This window comes from Nycticebus coucang, chromosome 21, assembly GCF_027406575.1.
Source record: "Nycticebus coucang isolate mNycCou1 chromosome 21, mNycCou1.pri, whole genome shotgun sequence".
Classification (NCBI taxonomy): Eukaryota; Metazoa; Chordata; class Mammalia; order Primates; family Lorisidae; genus Nycticebus; species Nycticebus coucang.
In genome coordinates this window covers 34321570-34331846 of record NC_069800.1, presented here as the reverse complement: position 1 = coordinate 34331846, position 10277 = coordinate 34321570, and the positions used below count along the sequence as shown (strand labels likewise).

General features: G+C 49.3%; 1 protein-coding gene across 1 annotated transcript in view; it reads right to left on the bottom strand.

Moving 5' to 3' along the window:
- Positions 1–8217: 8217 nt before the first annotated feature.
- The window catches only part of ADRA1D (adrenoceptor alpha 1D), a 30826-nt gene continuing 28766 nt past the window's right edge, over positions 8218–10277 (bottom strand). The window contains exon 2 of the mRNA XM_053573957.1: positions 8218–9710. Coding sequence (XP_053429932.1) covers positions 9109–9710 — 602 coding nt within the window. The 3' untranslated portion in view covers positions 8218–9108. The remainder of the gene's footprint in view (positions 9711–10277) is intronic.

Below are 10277 nucleotides of genomic sequence, written 5' to 3'. Positions count from 1 at the left end.
AGTCGCTTTTGGTCTATATTGATCCTTCCTCCTTCCCCTCCCCACTTTTCATTGGTTACTTGAGTATAGCACGTGGAGTGCAGTACATATTCTTTGGGTGACCTTGAACTGACTCAGTTCTCTGCACTTTCTCATTTGTTCTTAAGAATAACTGCAGAATGTGCTGGAAATGCCACTTGCCGAGATAGGGAGGGCCAGGCTGGAGCAGCCTGGGCTCTGATCCATTGACTCTTCTAGAAACAGAATGTCTTTCAAGGCTTTAGTCTAGTGATTTACGTTATCCTGGGCTATAAAACGCAGGGCAGGCTGCTTTCCTGAGTCAATGACTCCTAGACTTCTGGTGTCCCTTGGTGACTTTCTGTAAGTAATAAATCCTCTTCATATTACTTGTTGCATCTGTGAGTGTTCTGTCTCACTGGAGTGGTAAGCAGTGCAAAGCGAACCTGCTTCATATAGAAAATTACTCAAAGTATAGATGTATGTTGAATGAATTATCAGAGTGAACAATTATTTTTTGAATTTTGCTTTCAATTGTCTCAGTTTGAAGTTTTTAAAAAATTTTCTATTTATTTATTTATTTAAACAGATTCTCATTTTGTGGCCCTTGGTAGGGTGCCGTGGCATCATAGCTCACAGCAACCTCCAACTCTTGGGCTTAAGTGATTCTCTTGCCTCAGCCTCCCAAGTAGCTGGGATTATAGGCGCCCACCACAACACCTGGCTATTTTTTTTTTTTTTTTAATTTGTAGAGACAGGGTCTCACTCTGGGTCAGGCTGGTCTCAAACCTCTAAGCTCAGGCAATCCACCTGCCTTGGCCTCCCAGAGTGCTTGGATTACAGGCATGAGGCACCATGCCCAGCCAGAGTGAACAATTTTATTGTTCCAGCAGGTAAGGAAATAAAACTTTGCTAGCACCACCAAGCCCCTTTTGTGAACCTTCTGAAACAAAAGTTCCTTCCTTCTCCCCAAAGGACTTGACTTCTCATTCTTACTGTTTTTATTGGTTTGCCTGTCATGAGCTTTCTTTAATTGGAATCACACAGGATGTGTTCTTTTGAATTTGGCTTCTTTTGTTAAGCTGAGATTCATGAAATTCATCCATGTTGTGTGTGGTTATATTTAATTTATATATAGAAATGTGCAGTTTTCGTGTCTAATCTCTTTTCGATGGGTGCTTGGCTTGTCTGTAGTTTGTGGCTATTATGAACAAATATTGCTATATCAGCATGCTGTTCATAGGGCGCACATGTGAACACATTTCAGTTGGTGAGTATCTGGAATAGAACTGATTGTTCACAGAGACATTTGACTTTAGGTGACATGTGAACCAGCTTTCCCAGGTTTTTGCACCAAGTGACATACCCTCCAGCAGGGTGTGAGACTTTCAGCTTTTCCCCATCTTTTTTTGTAATGTGATTGCTTGGTTTTAGTATCAAGAATTTTCTGGTTAGGCATGGTGGCTCACGCCTGTAATTCTAGCACTCTAGGAGGCTAAGGCAGGTAGATTGCTTGAGCTCAGGAGTTCGAGACCAGCCTGAGCATGAGTGAGACCCTGTCTCTACTAAAAATAGAAAAACTAGCCCAGCATTGTGGTGGGCACCCGTAGTCCCAGCTAGTTGGGAGGCTGAGGCAAGAGGATTGCTTGGGCCTAAGAGTCTGAGGTTGCTGTGAGCTGTGATGCCAATGTACTTTATCCAGGACAACAGAGTGAGATTCTGCCTCAAAAAAAAAATTTTTTTTTCTGGTCTCATAAATTTAGAAGTGTTCCTTCTTTTTCTAGCCTTCAAAAGAGTTCATTTAAGGTTGGTGTTATTGGCCAGATACAGTTGCACATACCTACAGTCCCATGTACTCAGGAGGCTGAGGCAGGAGGATGGCTTGAGACTAGGAGATCAAAACCAGCTTGAGCAACAGAGCGAGACCCTGTCTCTACTAGAAATAGAAAAATCTAGCCAGGCATTGTGGTGGGCCCCTACTACTCTGGAGGCTGAAGCAGGAGGATCACTTGAGCCTAGGAGTGTGAGGTTGTAGTGAGATAGGCTGATGCCATGACACTAACCTGGGCAACAGACTGAGACTGTGTCTCAAAAGAAAAAAAATCTTTCCTGAGATGTTAATGGCTCCTAATAAGGCTGGCAGTTCTAGATGATAGCTTGGGAAGGGTCTGCTGAGTGTGGGTATGGCCCATGGAAAAGCCAGCTTCACCTCCCAAAGCTCTCCAGAATCTACCTATCCTCATTACCCTCACCTCTATCTGGCAAAGCCACTGTCATCTTTAACCTAGAGTGTTGCAGTCACCACAGTTACTGGCATCCTCCCTTATCTTTGAACATGCCAGGTGCCCTCCTAAGTCTGGACTTGTGAACCTGCTGTCCCCTCTGCCTGGGATGCTCCTCCCCAGGGATCTGCTTGGCTCACTCCCTTACCATCTGCAGGCTTTTTCTCACTTGTCACCTTCCAGCTTAGAACTTCTCTGAATACAGTACTAGACCTAAAAGTGCAGTCTCCCCATCCCCCACATGTCCTGTTATGTTTCTTTTGCTCATGGTCTAAGCTGCTGTATATCACCCTTGTGTGTCCTAGAACAAGAACCCCATGGAGCCACATTTTTTTCTCTTTTGTATGCTGATGTATCCCCACCTACTAGGCACATAGTAGGTGCTTAGCAAATATTGTCTAATGCATGCATGGTTCAATGATCTCATCTGGCCATTTGTTGCTGGCTGGAGGTACTGGCTGGTTGAAGGATGTCAGAGGGCACCCAGGTCCTACTAGTGCAGGTGCAGTTCACAGCCAGGGTTGGGACACCAACTACCTAATCTGTATGAAGCCCAGACATTTGGTACCAGTAGGCTTGTCCATTAGGGTGATAGGAAGGTGACTGCTAAGAGCTTGGAAATAAAAGTTCTCAAGACTACATTCTGAGGGGTCCATTCTGAAATGGACCCACAACGGATGAGATTAGAAACAAGTTAGGTGAATTTAAAGGCACAGAAAAAGACACATGTTTGGGAATGAGGCATGAATCAGTAAGATGGGAGGATAGAGAGGGATGTATCATGGGAATAGGCAAGACATAGCAGGAGGTGGACTTCCCATCAAGGACCAGGCCCTATGCCTGATGCACTAAATAAATGACTCTGTTCATTAACTCCCCAGCTCTGCCTTTGAGCCCATGACATGGCTTTCAGACTACAGTTTGATTTCCCATCAAGTTCACTTATTATCCTGAGGACAATGGCTTGTTGATAGTTAAGTTATATTTCCCATTAAAAATTAGCACATTGGCCTTTGGCTTACAAATTTCATTTCCTAGTGAGTTAGGCAGTTTGTGCTTGCTTATGAGAGACCTGTTGCCAGACCTGCTTTCTGGCACTTTGGCTGGGGCAAGTTCACTGAGCAAATAATACCCCACTGAGCCTTTTGGGCACAGCTAGCCAGATATTTCCTTGTACCCTTTCCTTTTCACAGGTTTCTTTCAACATCCTGCACATTTGAGCAATCTGGGAAGATGTCCTGAGGCAGAGGGCTTCCAGGATACCTACTCTCTGTTGATACCTACTCTCTGCTTCTGTTCAGGATAGCAGTGTGCCCAATGGAGGCAATGAGCCTCCTTGCTCTAAAGCAAGGATTAGCATGCTTTTCCTGTAAAGGGAAAAATAATAATATTTAGGGTTTTTGGCCAACATGTAAACCTGGAGATATTATGTAATAACTTGACTTTTCCCCCAAACATTTAAAAATGTAAAACCTATTCTTAGTTTGTGGGCTGTACTAAATCTGGTGGGGCCCCATGCTCAAAGCCAACCACACCATCTTGTTTCCTATTTTTCCAGTCTCCCCAGCCAGGTGGTCATGCCACCCAAATTCTGGCTCAGAAGACTCTGAGGGAAGGTGTGCTAGGGGAGGGGTTCTGGGCAAGCTTTTGGTATCTTGAGGAAAAGAGGCAGGTGCTACAGCCCAGACCCTTCTCCTTTCTCTGCCTTGTACAAGAACATGAATTTTGGCACTATTGATTATGATGGGGCAACAAAGAGGACAAAACCCAGCACAGCAAAGATTCTGAGGCTTATAGAGGGAGCTTGGGTTCTTGATTGTCAACACCAGCAACCACCTATCTTGTAACTTGTCAAGTGAGACAAAAGATGCCCCAGGTTCACGTAGCTATTGATAAGCTTCCTTATTGTTTGAAGCTGTGTTTTTGGCAAGCCCTGTGGGCTGGAGGTGTTCATCATTACCTGTCCCCTGCCCCTCCCAGATGTGGTACCCAGACTGCGGTGTGTGCATACTGTGTGTTTTGTCCCGTTGAGCCAGCTCACTCCCATCTGCCCACCACACTGTTCAGACTGGACCAAATTAACCAATCCCTAGGCTGGCCAGTGACTCATGACCTTTGTGGCTTGGCTTCAAAGATGAGTGGAACCAATCTGATTCCCTCTCTCAAGAAAAGGAGCTGAGATTCCTTTTTTTGGATTCTGGCAGGGCTTGAAGAGGTAGATGAAAACAGTATGGGAGTTGTGAGAATGTGAATCCTGAAAGAAATGTCTTAAAAGAAATGTTGAAACTGAGGTGCTTGCAGATCCTCCAAGGCACCCTTACCCCGGGCTCTGAAAGCCCAGCTTGGTGTAGCGCCAGCTCCTGGCTTTCCTCTTGATTCCAAGTGCATCCTGCTATTTTCACTTGGTCCCTCCCCGGATCAGAGAATGTAGGCTGGGGTCCTGTCTGGATTCCTTTTGCTTCCCTGCTCCCCACAAGGGGCAGGAGTGGGGGAAGGGAAGAAACACAAAGCCCCTTCCCAAAGGCTCCACCCCCAGCACCTCCTGGGGCTCCCAGGAGAGTCTGCAGAGAGGCTGTGACCAGTTTAGCCTTTATAAGCATCTGGTTTTATGCTTTACTGGAGCCATAAGAAGAAACAAAAAAAGGAAATTCTTTCCAAGTGGCTGGTGAACATGTAACCCCTGGGCATGTGGTAGGATGGGAATAGTAGCAGCGGTAGGAGGAGGAGAGTCTGAGCTTGGACAGGTCACTGAGGGGAGAGTGTCCAAGGTCCCAAATCTTTCCCCAGGGCCTGTTAGCACCTGGAGGGGGAAGGACTAAGGACTCCTGGTACAGGGCTGTGGGGGTGGGGTGAGATAGCACTGTAGAGCCAGTGCTCCTGGCATAGCCTGGACACAGTTGGTTCTCTGGTTGCAGGAAGACTGGAGGGATCTGTGGAGGTGAGGACCTTGTAAGGATGGTGACATCAAGCCAGCCACCAGGTGGGCAATAAGGGAAGGATGAGTGCGCCAACTCCTCAGATCCAGTATTTAATAAATGTGCAAGCCCAGCCCTGACCATCCCTGGGGACAGAGAGTCCTGTCCCCTGTGGTGGATGAGATGTAGGTTCTGTCTGCAGACTTGAACCCAGGATGACCTGGGTGCACGCTACCAGAGAGACTGCAGGAAGTGTGGGGCTTAGTCCAGCACAGGGGATCTGTGAATGGAAAGATGATGATGATGAGGAGTGGACAGGGTGGGGCAGGCTCAGGGGCCTCTGGGGCCTGAAGCATCAGTACCAGTGGCATCTTTGTGACTGAGTGGAGTAGGCAGCTGCACATTGCAGGAAGCAAGTGGCCTTGGGGCTTGTATTTGGGGTGTCTAGAGATCACTGGGGGAGGGCAAACACATCTGGAGCTGGAAATAGCCCCTTGGGAGTAATTTATATACAAGTGGTTGTTGAGATGATTTGCAGTAGATTTTGTGGAGAGTGCAGAAAAGGAGGAATAATACCCTGGGGAGCATGTAAGGGTGGAGTGAGGAGCCTGCGGAGGAGGCGGAGAGTGTGGTCAGCAGGTCAGAAGATCAGAAGAGATCCCAGGAGTGTGGCCCACAGGCAGGGAGGGGACATTTCAGGAAGCAGAGGGTGGGCACCAGTGTGAACTGCTGCAGACAGAGGGGAGGAGACCATGGAAATGGAAGGTCCCAGGTGACTTGTAAAAGCAGCTCTGGGGATGCTGGGGACAGAGGTCCTGGGAAGAGTGTGGGAAGCAAGGCAAGGTGGGTGGCAGAAGCCCAGCTCAAGAAAGAGGGCAGACTGGAGCTGGGGTCCTTGGGTGGGAAGCAGCAGTGAGGCTTTTTAAGGATGGGGGGGCACTTGGGCGAATGTCAGTGTCATGGAGGCTTGCTTCTGTCCTTGTCACGTCTCACAGGACCACCCCTTACCCATTTATACACTCCCTTAGGCCTCACCCCACCCCTTAAGGATCACGTAGAGAAAGTCCTACTCCTTGAAGACCACAGCCACAGTTTTTTTTTTTTTTGGCCGGGGCTGGGTTTGAACCCGCCACCTCTGGTATATGGGGCCAGCACCCTACTCCTTGAGCCACAGGTGCTGCCCCACAGCCACAGTTTTTACACACCTCTCAGGGACAGTGTCTCTAACCAATGTATGGGCTGGGCTGGCGGCTGAGGGACCCGAGGGCCCAGAAGATAGCACAGTAAATGCATTTCTGCCAGATGTCTCTGAAATCACTCACAGGAGGCTCCCTCCTCCAGAAAGGCTGTGGCTGCTTCTTACATTCTTTTTGGTCACTCTGTGACCCTTTGCCATGTCCTAAGACCAAGGTTGACAGCACAGTGCTTTATTGATAATTAGAACAAGGTCCCTGGATGCCTCTCTGGGGGCTCTGCAGCCCTCCCATACCTCCTGGTGTGGGAGTACAGGCCGGGGCAGCTGTGTGCACAGGGCCCACAGCCCAGGAGACAGGACTGAGGCTTGAACATCAGATATGTTTTGCAGACTGAGCACTGTGCCTAGAGCAAGTATAGGGCAAGATTTTGGCCCCGTGCCTCCATTCCCACTATATTATCCAGGCCACAGAGGCCCCTAAATCTCCTGATGAAGGCTCCCTTTTTACCTCCCACCCCCGCTTGAACTCCTGTGGGCTGAACATTCTCCCTGCTCAGAGACCCTTCCCAAACCCAAGCCTGCTGTTGAAGTAGGTCTGGTTCACCCCTGCCCAGGAGGCCAACATTCAATTCTTTGACATTGGGGGTCTCCCACCTCATTGACCACTATTTTGACCAATGGCCTGTACCTCTGTCCCTTTGTCAGAGACAGTAAGGGCTGTTCCCCACCATTGCCAGCTTTAGGGCAACCTATGTGCAACAAAGTGAGATCCTCTTTGGAGTATACAACTTGCTCCTAGACTGCCATAAACTGCCCTTTGGGGGCCAGGCCTGAAGGCCCAGAACCTGTTGTAGAGCTGCCATATGAAATCTCTTGTTCAGGTGGTGATACTGGATGCCTTTTTTTTTTTCTGAGACGGCGTTTCATTGTGTTGCCCTTTGGTAGTGTACTGTGGTGTCACAGCTCACAGCAACCCCAAACTCCAGGGTTCAAGCGATCCTCCTGCCCCAACCGTCAATGTAGCTGGGACTACAGGCATCTGCCACAATGTCTGGCTAGTTTTTCTATTTTTAGTACAGACAGGGTCTCACTCTTGCTCCTGAATCCTGAGCTAAAGCAACCCCCCTGCCTCAGCCTCCCAAAGTGCTAGGATTATGGGTGTGAGCTACCACACCTGGCCTTGGATGCCTTTTTAACTTTATGAAACTTGGGTGACTGGCCTGCAAATGCCATGACATTTCAAACAGACTCCTACCCTAATACAGGACGAAAACTTTTGCCTCAGAATACTGGCTCATGTTGGCCCCAGCAGCTAACTCTTCCAGTTTCAGAGCACCCCCAGACACGCCAGGTCATTGCTTAATCCACTTTTGTTCCATGGACCCACTGGGCCACAGCCATCACTCCTATGCTAGTTGGATGTACTGTATGTGGTTAATATTCAGCTGAAGACTCAACTGCCTGCAATCCCATGGAAACATGGCATTTTACTCAAAGCTAACAAGCATAGTTTCTAGGTATGGGGTCTTTTACTAGCCATGTATACCTATTTACTCATATACTTTTTCATGTAATGTTTCACACATTTAACTTATGGCTGCCTTTGTCACTGGGGTCCTCAGAGAAACACAGATGTCTCTGGGGAGACTGACAAAGGGAAAATTTGTGCTTATGACTTCTATTTGGTTCCCAAGCCCGATCATGTGAATTTTAAAAGCCAACAAAACCTCCAAGTCCTTTGGTCATACTCTTAGTCCTAAGGGACAGCAGCCATTAGTTAAAAAGCTAGTTAAGTTGAAATTAGAAAGGTAAATGCAGAGCCAGTCTATCCTGTTGTGGGCATTTAGTACTTGAAGGATTTTAGAGGGGATAAAATTACTTCTTTGTCTGTTATGAGCTACACAGGGACAGTCTGCACAGTGTGGACAAAAATAGAGGTACTCTTACCAATAAATATGTCTCAAAATGACAGATAAAGCCTCACCCAGTTGGTGGCTTGGAATCCAGCAAGAAGTGATGGGCACAGGCACAATGAGCTATGTACAAAGTGTAAACAGTAAGGCCCTTGAAGGGAAGTAAAGAGGGGCAGGGCCAGGTGATGGAGTGTGCATGGAGGCGCCTGGGTAGGGGGGCTGTGGACCTGGGTGGGGGGGAGCGGTAAATACAACAAGCTTGTATGATGGCCATCCAATCTGCCACGAAAGCTTGTGGGTGGTGGTAGCAGGTCCACTGAGTCCCTCCATTCGGCAGTAAGGGGTAATTATGTCCACTGAGGAGTTCCGGCCCCACCGACATTTTCCCTAGGGGAGGCTCTGGAGCTTCTGTGCCTACTCCCTGAAGGGCAGGGGCAGGTTTTCCTGGCCAAATTTGGGGCTGTCTATTCAGAGTTCAGGGCATGGTGGATGGGGCGTGGTTCTCAAACAGGGCTTGAGAGCAAATGGCCCTACGGAGCCCGAAGCCCCTCCTTCCTAAGGAAACAGCTCAGGTGCCAGGCTCGTGGAGGGGCCCCACAGTACCGTTCAGGGGCTCCAGCCCCAAGCCCCGCCCCACCCAGGATCTGCCTGCACCTCCTGCTCCCCAAGCAGCTAACCCCGATCTTCCAGGATGCCACAGGCAGCTACCCTGATCAGTTTCTGGGTCCCGGATTTCTACCGGCCTCTTGAACAGAGCCAGCCTCTCTCCTTCCCCAGCTCAGCCTAAGGGCCTAGCTCAGGAGTCCTCAAAGGTCAGTCTCTCGGAGGTTGCCATAGTCTTCGTAGGCCTGGCAGGTGGCGCCCTCGGCCATGTGGTGGGGGACACCCAGGGACACAGCCTCCACCTCCGAGCGCAGGGCGCTCGCGGCCTCTGCGCACTGCACGCTCCCGGCGCGGATCTTGTGCGACAGGCTGGAGACCTTGGCACGCAGCTGGGTGGTGGGTCTCCGGAACGGCCCGAGCAGCCTCCACTCGCGGAAGGCGCAAGGCGGCTTTCGCCGGCTAGCGACCGCAGTCTGTACCTCGGGCGTGCCTGGGGGGTCGGGATTGGCGTCCGGAGGCGCGGTGAGGGCCAGCGGGGCCCCAGGGGGCGCGGCGCCCGGGCCGGGAATGCAATCGAGGCGCAAGTCACCGGTGGAGGCCCGCCAGGGGTGGCCGTAGACGCGCCAGAGGGGGCGCCGGCGCCGGCGACGCCGGCATTGGCAGCGCAGGAGGCGGAGGAAGGCGCGCTTGAACTCGCGGCTGGAACAAGGGTAGATGAGCGGGTTCACGCAACTGTTGAAGTAGCCTAGCCAGAAGATGACCTTAAAGACACCCTTCGATGGCTTCAGCTGCGGGAACAGGGAGCCTGTGGGGAAGAGAGACCGAAGCTGGTTAGCTGCTTGGAGGAGGCGCAGACAGATCCTGGGTGGGAAGGGGAGACCCTCTCTACCCTGCGGTACCGAGAAGCTGTCACGCTGTCTCCCCACAAGGCATCCTGATATAATTCAGGAGGTCCATGAACTTGGATAGGGAAAAATAATCATCTTCATTTTTATTCACCTCTACCTGAAATTGAGTATTTCCTTCAAGGAGTGCAGGCAACAAACAGAACTACATGAAATTGCTGTTTTTCGTAGATCAAAACTAGTGCCAACACTGCAGTTTTACTTGATTAAAACTAGTATTAGCAGTTCCTGCAGACATTTTCCTATCACATTCATTTCTTGCAGATGTTTCGAAATATTCTGTATGTTCTTCACTGTTTGGAAAGGTCACAAACAACACATCGTCAGATCTTGTTATTGAATGCTTAAATGCAGAAGCGCATTCATTACTAAGTCACAAATTCCAGGTTAAAATATTTTGACAACTTTTCCAACAAAATCACTTTCATTTGAAATCCTTTGTATTTCTTTTATGCTTTTGAAAGCTT